Source organism: Sinocyclocheilus rhinocerous, unplaced genomic scaffold (assembly GCF_001515625.1).
Source record: "Sinocyclocheilus rhinocerous isolate Xijiao unplaced genomic scaffold, SAMN03320098_v1.1 scaffold886, whole genome shotgun sequence".
Lineage (NCBI taxonomy): Eukaryota > Metazoa > Chordata > Actinopteri > Cypriniformes > Cyprinidae > Sinocyclocheilus > Sinocyclocheilus rhinocerous.
In genome coordinates, this window is record NW_015631204.1 from 78,531 (window position 1) to 91,742 (window position 13,212).

Consider the following 13,212-nt stretch of genomic DNA (forward strand, 5'->3'; position numbering starts at 1 on the left):
TTTTAGCAAATGGCTGCAATATAACAAAGAGTGAAAAATTTAAGGGGGTCTGAATACTTTCCGTACCCACTGTATATATGTGTGTGGCAAAATTGGGCTTCCATATGTTTCTGTCTAAGAGTAAAAAAAAAAATGTAACTGTGACTTTATATGTCACAATATGATTTTTATATCATATTTATTTTTCACAATATTTTTTATTTTTACTCTGAAATTATATAAAACAATAATAGAGCAATATATTGGCCAGGCCAGTTAACTGCTTCATATTAGGCAGTTTTGAGCATTATGCTGAATATAACTAAATATTGGTATTATATCAGCTCTTTAGATATCAGCATTAGTGGACACAAGGTAAATTACTTGGTAGTTGTCGGTTGCGTCCCCCAGCAGTCCTCCAAAGGTGATTGCATTGGTGATGCAGCCCAGGTAAATGAAGAGCACCGTAGAGACGGACTGGATGTGGAAGCCCCCATAGAAGTCGCTGAGAAACCAGGGCACTTTACGCTTGATGTCCAGCCACAGTCCGCCACAAAATCTACACAAACAGAAAGAGTCTCAGACATTGTGTACATCAAATCTAAAACTCTGTAACTAGAAGTTGAGCAGGTCCAGTGGTTGCTACCGGCCAGTGAATTTCAGCTCCTCTCCAAGTTCATGCGGAGCTGGCAATTCCTCGTCTTCTGCAGACGCCGCACCTCCTCCTGCATTCCCATTCGGTTGCCCCAGCTCATTCAGAGAGAAAACCGACTTCCTGCAAAAACAACGAATAACTTGTGCTACCTGCTACATCATTTAAAAGGCAATATTTAATATGACTTTTTACTTGAATAAAGCCAGTTAATTTAGATGCTACCACATGAAGTGCATGGTTTAGATCACACAATATTTTTCACAGTGTATTTTTAATAATGCAGCATATAAACATATCTATTATTCTGACAACATAATACTAAAGTTCAAAGGTTTGCATATACTAAAGTTCAAGCATCATTACTCCAGTCTTCAGTGTCACATGATCCTTCAGATTTGCTGCTCAAGAAACATTTCTGATTATTATCAGCTGTGCTGCTCAATATTTTTTTGATACATTTTTCAGGATTCTTTGATGAATAGAAAGTTCAGAAGAACAGCATTATTGTTTATTAAACATTATAAATGCCTTTACTGTAACTTTTGATCAATGTCATGCATTCTTGATGAATTAAAAGTATTAATTTCTTTTAAAAAAATCTACTGACCCCTATCTTTTGGATGGTGGTGCAGATTTGTGATTTAATACCTCATCTCTGCTGAAGGCAGTTTCTTCGGGGGTTCGATGCGGATCTTGGGGTCCCATTCTCCAGGAGGAAGAACGATCACCTCATCCAAAAACTCATCAATCCCAGCAATCAAGTCCTCACGATCTCTGGCTTTATAGGCCACGTCGCTGAACAGCTAAAGATGGTGGCAGATACAGATCTGTTCACAAATACTGTGATGATGCTTCATTTCAAGGTTCAGAATAGCTGATATTTTCTCTTACGTCATCAACCATGAGTGTAGCCATGGCCCGACCGATCTCATTGTAGGATTTGGTTTTGCCATTGGGACCGAGCAGCACAAAGAGAAACCTGGAAAATTCACACAGTATCTATTCAAAAATTCAGGCAAATATGCATTAAACAAAGCATTCTTTCTCTTTCTGTAAAAATTATAAATGCCACTTTACCCTGAGCACACTGCAAAAATATTTTGATTTCCTTTTTGTCTTGCTTTCCACTAAAAATAGATATCCAGAAATAAAATGATTGCAATATAATTGCAATACAGTATATATAGTATGCAAGCACATTTCCGCCACACAAAATTAAGATATAAAAATGTGAAATAAGATAAAAAGTCATAATTATGAAATTAAAAAAAAGTCACAAAATCAACTTTTTATGTTTTAATATTGACTTTTCCATTCTGCGTGATTTTTTATTTCCTATTGTGGTGGTGGAAATGGGCTTAAAAACCACTTTTACTGAAAAACAAGACAAATGATCTAAAAGTCATAATTATGACAAAAGAAAGTCAATGTTACATCAAGTGACTTTTTTGTCACTTTGCGACTTTTTAATTAATTAATTTAGTAAATCATAACTTTGTTTTTTATGTCATAATTATGAACATTTATGACTTTGTCATCATTGTCATGATTATGATTTACCAAATCATGTGACAAAATTGGCTTCCATAGGCTTAGAAACTTTTTCTGGAAAACAAGACAATTGATCTATCAATCTGGTAACACTTCATTTTGATAGTCCACTTACTATCTACTAATTATAAGACACTCTACTAACTACAAGCAACTTTGCAACTACATGTCAATATCTAATATCTGCTATCAGCTATTTAAACAGCCAATAAACATATGCAAACTGTTGTGGGAGGATCACCTTGTTGGCACAGGGACTTCAGTAAGGCCCCCTAGTGTTGCGGCTTGAGCCAGACGAACGAAGGCCACAAACGGCTTGTCTAAAAAATCCACCTCTCCAATCAACACATTAGACGCCTCGGCATCTCTGGGGATCTTCTTCATGAACTTATTCTTCAGCTGGTGGGTGGAATAACAAAACAATGTGTGGGTTTAATTAGTCCATATGGTCTGAAGCACTGAGATGCGTAGGTCATGAAATTTCCATGTTGGAAAGAGTTTGTGTTCACCCAACCTGATACCAGTATCAATATGAGCTCTATTATCGATGTCTGATGTGCCTGCATGTGATGGGAAATGGGAAGCGGCTCATTTTTTCCAATAGCAGATCAATAAAGTTATGCAATCACAGCGGGAAGACCGAGCAAATGAACCAATGAAAACAGCCGCTTGGCAACGGTGGCCTCAAAGAACACGTGGATGTGGAATGGTCTGTGCTTATGGGCAAAATCAGCTTTTAATCTTTTAATGCCGCTTTCAGAGTCAATTCGCTTTCTGCAATGAATAAACAAGCTCCTTTCTCATGTCCCGACCCTGTTTTGCCTCTTGTCAGATCGTTCGCTGCCGTTATATATGTACTATATGTACATCAAATCTGTAAGTTCCACCGCTCTATTAGAATCAATCTAATTGTATCTAAAAGTATTTGGACACTCAAGTCTCACTTAAAAGTTGAACCTCTATCTTTTTTTCAGAACTAATTTCACATCCTTACCTGGACCAAGGTGATTTTTATTGGATGCATGACGTCAATTCCCCTATAACTAAGTTAGTTCAAAGTGACTTGCATGAATAATGTGCTTGCGCTGTCTTTTTTGAAAATAATTGCCACTTGATATTTAGTTAATGCAATGACAATTCATTTTTAAAGGTCCTTTTTGGAGCCATTGCATTAACACATCAATTAATACAACTACTCAGTTTAAATGCATGCACAAATGTATCTGTATATTATTCAAATTCTATAAATTAACTTGTGGAAATATTGTTGCACATGAAATCTGCATGCATTTGACATTGCTATAATTCCCAGGACCCCTTCAATCTCAGCATGCTCCTGTAAGGCATAAATGAAGCCTGTCGAGGGCAGTGACCACATGAAAGTGAGCCGCGGGTGTCACTTTAAGCAGAAAAACTCATTAAAGTGGACTCAGAATTGGCCCACTTTGAAGTCTAGCGATCTGAGAGCAGCGGCACCAACAACCCTCCTCACACAAACACTGAAGCCCCGCAATTGCATCAAAATGCATTGGCAAAACTAAGTGCTTTATTGTGCATTTCAGATTTTGCGTCACATTAAAATAAAGGAACACACTACAAAATGACAAACGACTGCTGGCAGCATTTGTGTGACTTATATGGAATATTACCCTGCATAAATTATGAGATGTATGTGTATCAAATCTGCCACATAAATGCACATAAATAAGACAAGACCCCAGATGAAGTGCTCTTGTTTCTGTAATCATCTTGTTTACTCTGTGCTAATGAATAAATTCATTTTCTGTGTATTTCAGTATGTTCATGTGAAAAAAATAACACAATGTTAGGAATACTAATGGAAAAATGTTGTACCTGGTCGGTGCTGGGTGTGACGGAAATATCATTCATACTGCGGCACTGAGAAGGATCTGAAAAGCACAAATGAAAGACTTTGATGATTATTAATTTAATCAATGTTGTTACTGTTAATTAACACTAGTAAAAAACAACAAAATTAAGTAAATGTAAAAAAAAATACTTAAAACTAAAATAAAACTTCAAATAACTTAAAGCTGAAGTACCAAAATGACTAAAGCTAAAATGGAAATGAAAATAAATTAAATCTATATAGAAATATTTCAAAACTAATAAAAAGCACATAACCAAATTACTCAAACTTAAACTAAAAATAAAAAAAAATTCAAAATGTTAATAAATACTATAACAGAATATAAATAATACTAAAATAGCACAAAATTAAATACATTATTATGATGTAATTTCTGTGTTGATGTGATTTCACTGTCAAAGGCAAAGCCAAATAAAGCAACAAATTAATCACAAATTATGCATCAGATTCAGATGGTAAAAGCATGTTACTTTGGTATATACCATGTAATTTTATGATTACAGTATTCACGTGCCACACACCGTAAACTTCTAAATGTGACATTTGCTTGAGAGGTTTTGCTTAGAATGGGTCTTTTATGCAATTATGTTTTTTAAAAGGTACTTTTATAGTATACTTTTTAGTAACTCTTTCTTTAGAGATAAGAAAAAAAGATGTTGTTTTTCTGAGTACAGAAACAAATCATAACAAACAAGAATGAAAAACTAACGTCAAGACCTTTCTAATAATCTCTAATCCTCAGAACAATGGCAGAAATGCACTGCTGCATACTTGCCGAAATTGTTCACCTTCTTGTGCAACTGCAAGCCGTTAGTGTGTGAATGATGCTCTGTGAGGTTAAAGGGTGTTCACACTGACAGCAATTTGGAAAAAGATGTTGTTTTTCTGAGTACAGAAACAAATCATAACAAACAAGAATGAAAAACTAACGTCAAGACCTTTCTAATACGGTAATCTCTAATCCTCAGAACAATGGCAGAAATGCACTGCTGCATACTTGCCGAAATTGTTCACCTTCTTGTGCAACTGCAAGCCGTTAGTGTGTGAATGATGCTCTGTGAGGTTAAAGGGTGTTCACACTGACAGCAATTTGCATTTTTAATGAGATTTGGTGATTTAAAGCGACAAAACGTGAATGCTTATTAGAAAATCCAGAGATCTGGAAGTAGTTGTAGATAAATCTATGGAAGATGGGAAGACACAGAAGGCCAGACTCACACAGTTTGCTGAGGCCGGCGCTCTGACGAGCTCGCAGGTCCTCAGTGGAGCGATGGAAACCCGACCCAGAGCGAGGACTCGGGTTCGGACTGCGGTCTGATGCAGACCCGAGATCAGACACAGAGAAAGACATGATCAAGATGGCAGGACAGGCAGAAGAATAAAGTGGAAATGCAAGAAAAAGAAGTTCATAAGAAATGATTGGAAAAGACAAGTGCCAGAGAAAGACAGGGAATTCTGGGAACATCACTGACTGTGACACAGGAGACACTCACTGGAGGGGCTGGATTTTCCGATGTCCGCCAGCGAGCGGTGGATCGGCTTCTTGGTCTGGTGACGGTGCTTCCGCAAGAGGACAAAACTGATCTTCTCACGGATCTCTGGAGCTAGAAGACCCTCCTGCACCTGCTTTTCAATGATGTCATCTGTGAAAAACACAGACAAAGCAGCAGTAACCAGACAGACTCCAGACGATGCCTTTGAATATGCTTTTAATCAGACAACAGTTTAAATAGGAAAGATACATAGCACAAACAACATCATCTCACATTAAATCATTCCCCTCTACTATGATTGGTTCAAATATGTCAAATCTGCATCCTGTTACTGATTACCTCATCTTATTCCAAATCACAAGATCGTATGGCTATTCATATTTTCCGACAGACGTCTAGACGTCTCGTTTGTACGTGTTCATTATTGCAACATTTCTAAAAGTTAGAACATTCTGTTCTTCAAAATGTACTCAAAAGTTAGGCCTGCAGAGAAAGAAGAATGTTAGTTATGGTCAACTGATTTTTTTTTTTTTTATAATTATTTGACTTAAAAATTATTAATTTCAAAATTTCCTCCACAGAGTGTATGGAGCATATGGAAGTCCCAGTAATCTCAAAAGTCTCCTCTACGTTTTTTGAGAAGAGATCTCAACAATGTCTCAAACTGTGCTCAGATTAGCAAAATCTGCAATTAAAATTTGAGATCTAAATATGAACTAAAACATTTCTCATCAAATTCTTGCAAGATCAAATGGTCTGAGTTGCTTTCTATTTGAACATTTACTGAATTTGAATTAGTATAAATTTCATAAATCGTACGAGAAACAACACAGAGTTGAGACTTCAGATAAACGGAACCCCATTAAACGAGCTTTAAAAGAACAATGCCTGAGCAATACAGTTTTGACTAATGCATGCTATCATTTTTGAATAGGTATTTTTTTAATTTGGAAAATGTGTGGTACTGGACTCCTATTAGTAGCTAGAAACATAATCAAAAGTATAGTTCAAAAGTTTGCGGTCTGTAAGATTTTCTCGAAAGTCTCATGCTCACCAAGGCTGCATTTATTTAATCAAAATGACAGTAAAAACCGTAATGATGTCAAATATTTTTACAATTTAAAATAACTGTTTTCTATTTAAATATATTTTAAAATATAATTGATTTCTGTGATCAAAGCTGAATTTTCAGTATCATTACTCCAGTCTTCAGTGTCACATGATCCTTCAGAAATCATTCCAATATGCTGATTTGCTGCTTAAGTAACATTTCCTATTATTATCCAGAGCCGATCCTCCCTATACGCAAAATACGCAAGCTGCGTAGGGCCCCCGACACACCAGGGGGCCCCCTTGCTCTCAAACATGATTTAATTTTAGTTTCGTTTTTTAATTTGGTCAGCGGTTATGAAAACATGAATGATCATTTCTTTTAATGCGGTGCGCTGTCACCCTTTCTATGTAAAAATCTGTCAAATCATGTAATGTGAATGTCGTACAGTCTTGCTCGAGACTAAAATAATGAGTTGAAAGCGTACCGAGCCGCGGAAGAGACACTGTTTCTCAAGCGCTTTCCGCAAGCGCGATTCGAGACGGAGTGAAACACGGACAAATGCGTTTCATTCATTCGTTCATACCCACCCCCCACCCTCGCCGACACAGTTTTGCATAGAGCCCCCAGAAGTCTAGGATCGGCACTGGTATTATCAATGTTGAAAACAGTTTGTTGCTTCATATTTTTGTGGAAACGTGATTTTCTTACTTTTTTTCAGGATTCTTTGATGAACAGGAAGTAACATTATAAATGCCACTTTTGATCAATTTAATCAAAATTACAGGCTTGCTGAATAATTTCTTTCCAATAAAAATATTTTGAAACATAGTGTATATTTATAAAATAAACAGAATTTTGGAACTTTGTGAATAATGTGAATAAGTTCTGTAGTCTAAGATTGAATTCAGGTCTGTTCTTTGGTCTTTATGTAGTGTTTTCTGGGCAGACGGTGTACTGACCCACTATCTGCGGCAGTGAATAGCCCTCCAGGTCCAGCAGGATGCAGCCCGTCTGCAGGCAGGTGCGCAGCTCAAACAGACTGTGCAGAGACAGCGTGGACACATGCGGTTTGCTCCACCTCTCGCCACCCTCCTCCACCTTCTCCTCAAACTTAACCCACCTGAGGAAACACACAGAAGATGCAACTTTACAAATGCTACCTTGGCTACTTTTCTTCCCACATACCAAAATATGGATGAAATGTTTCTGGGTTTTTAATCATTGCAACAATCAATAAATCTCCTTATAAAGTAACACTTTACAATAAGGTCGCATTAGTTAATGCATTAAGTAATAATGAGCGATACATTTGTTACAGTATTTATTAATATTTGCTAATGTTAGTTAATAAAATACAGCTGCTCATTGTCAGTTCATGTTACCTCGGGTCCATTAAAAAATATTAGATAAACTAGATTTGAATAATGTATAAGTAAATGTAGAACCGTAGAATGTGAACTAAGATTAAAAAATGCTTTATGATTTATAATAATCTAATATTACGATATTGTTGGCAATATGATGAATTGCTTTTGCTCCTCTTTTGTAAGTTGTTTTGGATAAAATGTAAAAGTAATAAATACATTCTGAAAGTCTTTGAGATTAACTTTAAGGCACAAACCTTTAATTGGATGAATCAGTCAAATGACAATTTTTCATAATTTAGATAATGGGCTTCAGAAGTGAGTGTGTGTGTGTGGTCACCTGGCAGACTCTTTCCACTCCATCTCTCCACCCTCATGCTGCAGTGTGTCCATCTCAGTGAAGAGGGTGGGTGTGGGCTCATCTTCCTCTCTGAGGATGTGACGTAGCCTCTCTGCAGCAGGGGACACTGTCACACACAAACACAAACACACACACACACACAAACACAAACACAAACACACACACAAACACAAACACAAACACACACACAAACACAAACACAAACACACACACACACACAAAAGCAAAGCTTAAGGTACTTTGATAAAATGTCATGCATTTAGTATATATATGTAGTATGCGAGCAACTAAGCAAAACAAGCAATGCACCAATGCACATGCTTCAATATAGAGTCTTGTGGGTGAGGGAAGTTTGAATCTTGCTTGCAACCGTTCCTGAATCGACTAGTGTTATTTTGTTGCAGTGCTATTTTAGTATCATTGAGATACAATAGTAGTTTTTATTCATATTTATTTTATATTTTCCATTTTCATTATAATTTTAGTTTAGTTTTTATAATTTTTTATAGTTTTTTTGTATTGTCTATATAGCTTTTTTAAATTAATTTTTAAGTTTTAATTTGAGCTATTTTAGTATGAAGTTAAACTAAACAGAAATTAAAAATGTTGCCTTGGCAACTAGCTGAAATACAATACGATTTAAAATAAATTTCAGAAACTTTTTTTGTAAAATGAAATGTTTCGTAAAAGAAACCGTGATACAATTTCAGGATGGTTTTATAAATGAATAAACTGATTATAAATATCTTTCCTGCCACTTTTTACATTTTTGCTGAATAAATTTGCTTGCTTTTTGATCTAGTGTATGTTTGCATGATGTCAGGGTGGCTGCTAGGAAAGGCTTGGGCTTTCAATATAAAAATATTGTATTTTTTTCACCTGTTGTATAAACTGCAATGTGAAAACCATAACTTTGAAAAGAAACTGCAGATGCTTTTATCCAACAAGCAACACTGCAAGCGATTAAGCATGAAGAAGTAAGCAAATAAACACTGTGTGCATGCAAAAGGGGTCAATAACAGCCTGTAGCTCAACACCTCCTAATTGTAAAAATAAGTTTGATTCTTTGCGTTAAGCAGAAGCCTATTGGCCTGTATGACGTATAAGTCTGGGTGTCATGTTTTGCCTTCGGCTCAGTCTGAATTGACCCTGCGCTGACCTGCTTGAAATGAAATCTGAATATGACAGAGCAGGACCATTACGATGCACAGCTCCCGAGGCCATCAACGATCCCATCCTCATTCTTAGCCAAACATGCATCTAATCAGAACGAGAATTTGATTTCAAAAGCCTGAGCTTTCAGATCTGCGACCACACTGAATTCAGCTCGACTTGAGTCAAGCTGACGTAAGCGGACACCAGTCAATAACATGACGTATAAAGTCAGAATCAAATCAATGGCATTGTTTAAAGATAAGTATCTTAACAATCTTCCTTTGAAGATAAATATGCATAAATCTCTTCATAAACCAGGCCGATATCTGAAAGCATATCAAAAGAATTTGTTCGGTAGATTAATTTAGAATAACCATGTGACAATGGCTTACTCTAATCTGATACATGATGCCAGAATCAATATCTAATGTCAACAGACCTGTAGTGATTTAATCAAATTTATCCACTCTATATATTAGGTAAAGTCAAATGACATAAGCTCCAGTATGGGCTACTAAAACCTGTTCTTATTCTACCGTCATGTGCATTAAATCTGATGTTCAGACTAATGGTGCAAGTCGGTGCTTGTGAGCCCATGCATGACAATCTTGTTGTGACCTTCCTCTCGATCTCTGGCTTTTCCTCGGGATTATTAGCACGTGGGTGTTTTTCTCCATGTAATCCTTCTAATCCCGAAGTAACAAGGGGTAAATGTGATTAAATGTCATGGACAATTAAGTTTTTTTAAGGAATTGTGTCATTATTTTTATGACAATCGATAACATTTTCCCTCAAATTCTCATTAATGTAATGCAAATATTTTACTTCTGAATTTGTCTGTAATTGGCATTATTTTCAAATATTTTTTTGTTGTTGTTATACAGATTTTCTTAAAATATAACGGTAAACAAATTACTGTTATACAGTATATATATATTTTTTTTAAATCCACAAATATTATGATCATTTATTTTTATTTTATTTTATTTTATTTTTGCATTGCAGAAAAGTGAATTTTGGGGGTAAATGTGATTAAATGTCATGGACAATTAAGTTTTTTTTAGGAATTGTGTCATTCTTTTTTATGACAATTGATAACATTTTCCCTCAAATTCTCATTAACGTAATGCAGATATTTTACTTCTAAATTTGTCTCATTATTCATATTTTTTGTGTTATAAAGATTTTTTAATATATAACAATTAACAAATTACTGTTACACAATTATTTATTTTTAAAAACAGAAAGAAAAAAAAAATCCACAAAAAGGAAGTACAATTAATGCTATCCCGATGTACTTTACCTTTTTTTTTTTTTCTTTACAGAAAAGTGAACTTTGTGAGTAAATATTTTTGACTGTCCTTAAACTTACAATCATCAACCAACCTTGTGACTTCAGTGATGGTTGATCAGCAGAAAACTTGCCAATAGATTAATAGACTCAGCAAAATCACGATCTAGCAGTGTCAAACTCCAAACCAAATGTGCTCTGCCCACAATTCCAGAAAGAAACTCTCCAGGAAGAACTAGTAAGGCAATAAGGTGATAATGACGTCTGTGACTGTACCTGTGCAGCTGCTCAGTTGAGTGCTCTGAGAGCCCAGACTGGACGTCAACGACTGTATCGAGTCCTGAATACTAAAGGACCCCGTCAACCTACGCTGTTCCTGCTCCATCCTTCAGAAAGTCCAGCATTTAATGTTTCACTGATGGAAAAAGATCTACTAACTAATACAAGTCTGAAATGTCTACTTGCACTTCCTTATGATTTCAGCCCGTTAACTGAGCTCGTCCCTCATTTTAGATGCACCTTCCCTATGAGTGTGTCCTCTTGTTCTTGAACTTTTCTTCTCAGCAATGTTGCTCTTTCCTGAAAACTAAAGCAGGGCAAAGTGCCACACGCATGAAAGGCCCAACAAGTGTTTTTCTCCTCCTCCAGCTTTGCTGATCCCTCCCTTTCTTGCTCTCTCTCTTCAGAATTTAAGTCTGAAACCTCAATCACTCAGTCATAATTCGCAAAGATGCACGTTATTTTAAAACAAACCTAAAGCAGTAAGTGTATCAGGGCTATTATAGTTATTTAAAACTAAAAACGTAAAAAACACATTTGTTACTTGAAATAAAATATAGGCTAAATGTAAATAAAATATACAAAACATTAATTTCTCTTTTTTTTTTTTTTGCCAAAGCAACATTTCCCGTTTACTAAAATAAATACTACAACTGAAATAAAAATGAATCAAAATTATATAAATGTTAAAAAAAAAATAATAATTATTATATTTTTTAATACTTTTTGGGGATTTTATCCCCGCCTTGTTACACTTGTGGTGTTCCCAGTCAAAAATGACTGGCCTACAAAAAATTGCATACAAATCTCATTATGCTATATTATTACCAAATTTTGGATTTAACCTTGCTTGTTTTCTTTCAGATAGCACAGCTTTTGTATTTCATTTTGGAACTAACTGATCGTAGGCCTCACTGATCCAAGCTTATGCACCTCAGTTTTTGAATGAACATTGCCAAATTATCACTCCAAAAACTGAGATACATAAGCTTAGATCAGTGAGAGAAATATCAAAACCTGTGCTAAGTGAAAGAAAACAAGTTGATAAAAAGAGTGAATTCTGGATTTCATGATTATATAGCATAATGAGATTTACAAGCAATTTTTCAAAAACATTTGTGACCCTGGAGCACAAAAGCAGTCTTAAGTCGCTGGGGTATATTTATAAACTAAACTAAACGAATAGATTCTCAATGATACTAAATAACACTGAACTGTACTGGAGTTATAATAACAGGGTACGTCAGGGTAATAATAACAGGTTAAGAGAAGCTCACTGATGGAGTTGATGTCAGAGAGCTCGTTTGAATCCTGCTCGCCCTCATCTGGGTCACATGGTTCCTCTCGATTGTGGTGTTCATGGCGGTTGTGGTGTCTCTCCCGACTGTCGCGATCGTGGGAATGACGTGATGTGTCTGTGATGTCTGCGCTTCCTTCTGTAGCTCCGTGGCACTGGAACGCCAATGTAGACGGACTCTAAAAACAGAGAATCAAAGAGCGATGAGTTTCTGTTTGATAGTGTTTACGGCATAATTCACTCTCCAGAATGTAATTGTATTTTAATCAGTGTTATTTTGATATAATTGAGATACCATTATATATATATTTTTTTTAAATATTTTTGTATTTTAGTATTAATTTAAATTTTAGATAGTTTTAGCAATTTTGTTGTGTGTTTTTATCCTTTCGATACAGTTTTTATTATTTTATATGAGTGTTTTTTTTAGCTATTTTAGTACATCAAGCTCATCAAGTAAACAAAAATGAGAAATGTTGTTGAAAAAATAAGTTTATAGATATATTTTATTGTATTTCAGTTAAAGTTTATTTTTTTCCACTGATGGAGTTGATGTCAGAGAGCTCGTTTGAATCCTGCTCGCCCTCATCTGGGTCACATGGTTCCTCTCGATTGTGGTGTTCATGGCGGTTGTGGTGTCTCTCCCGACTGTCGCGATCGTGGGAATGACGTGATGTGTCTGTGATGTCTGCGCTTCCTTCTGTAGCTCCGTGGCACTGGAACGCCAATGTAGACGGACTCTAAAAACAGAGAATCAAAGAGCGATGAGTTTCTGTTTGATAGTGTTTACGGCATAATTCACTCTCCAGAATGTAATTGTATTTTAATCAGTGTTATTTTGA

The 13,212-nt window shown here is 35.7% G+C and overlaps 1 protein-coding gene across 7 annotated transcripts in view; it reads right to left on the bottom strand.

Annotated features, from left to right (window-relative positions):
• Positions 1 to 13,212, bottom strand: part of slc4a5b (solute carrier family 4 member 5b) — a 28,104-nt gene that overhangs the window by 10,422 nt on the left and 4,470 nt on the right. For 3 of the 7 annotated variants that reach the window (XM_016554416.1, XM_016554413.1, XM_016554417.1), the window contains exons 1-11: positions 11,071 to 11,352; positions 8,328 to 8,454; positions 7,583 to 7,743; positions 5,570 to 5,719; positions 5,295 to 5,390; positions 4,040 to 4,095; positions 2,427 to 2,584; positions 1,526 to 1,613; positions 1,283 to 1,437; positions 626 to 754; positions 364 to 538 (exon numbers count right to left, since the gene is read on the bottom strand). In XM_016554416.1, coding sequence (XP_016409902.1) covers positions 364 to 538; positions 626 to 754; positions 1,283 to 1,437; positions 1,526 to 1,613; positions 2,427 to 2,584; positions 4,040 to 4,095; positions 5,295 to 5,390; positions 5,570 to 5,719; positions 7,583 to 7,743; positions 8,328 to 8,454; positions 11,071 to 11,179 — 1,404 coding nt within the window. In that variant the 5' untranslated portion in view covers positions 11,180 to 11,352. Of the gene's footprint in view, positions 1 to 363; positions 539 to 625; positions 755 to 1,282; positions 1,438 to 1,525; positions 1,614 to 2,426; positions 2,585 to 4,039; positions 4,096 to 5,294; positions 5,391 to 5,569; positions 5,720 to 7,582; positions 7,744 to 8,327; positions 8,455 to 11,070; positions 11,354 to 12,350; positions 12,515 to 13,212 lie in introns of those variants that run through there. The other 4 variants (XM_016554420.1, XM_016554419.1, XM_016554418.1 and 1 more) reach the window with 3 other exon arrangements.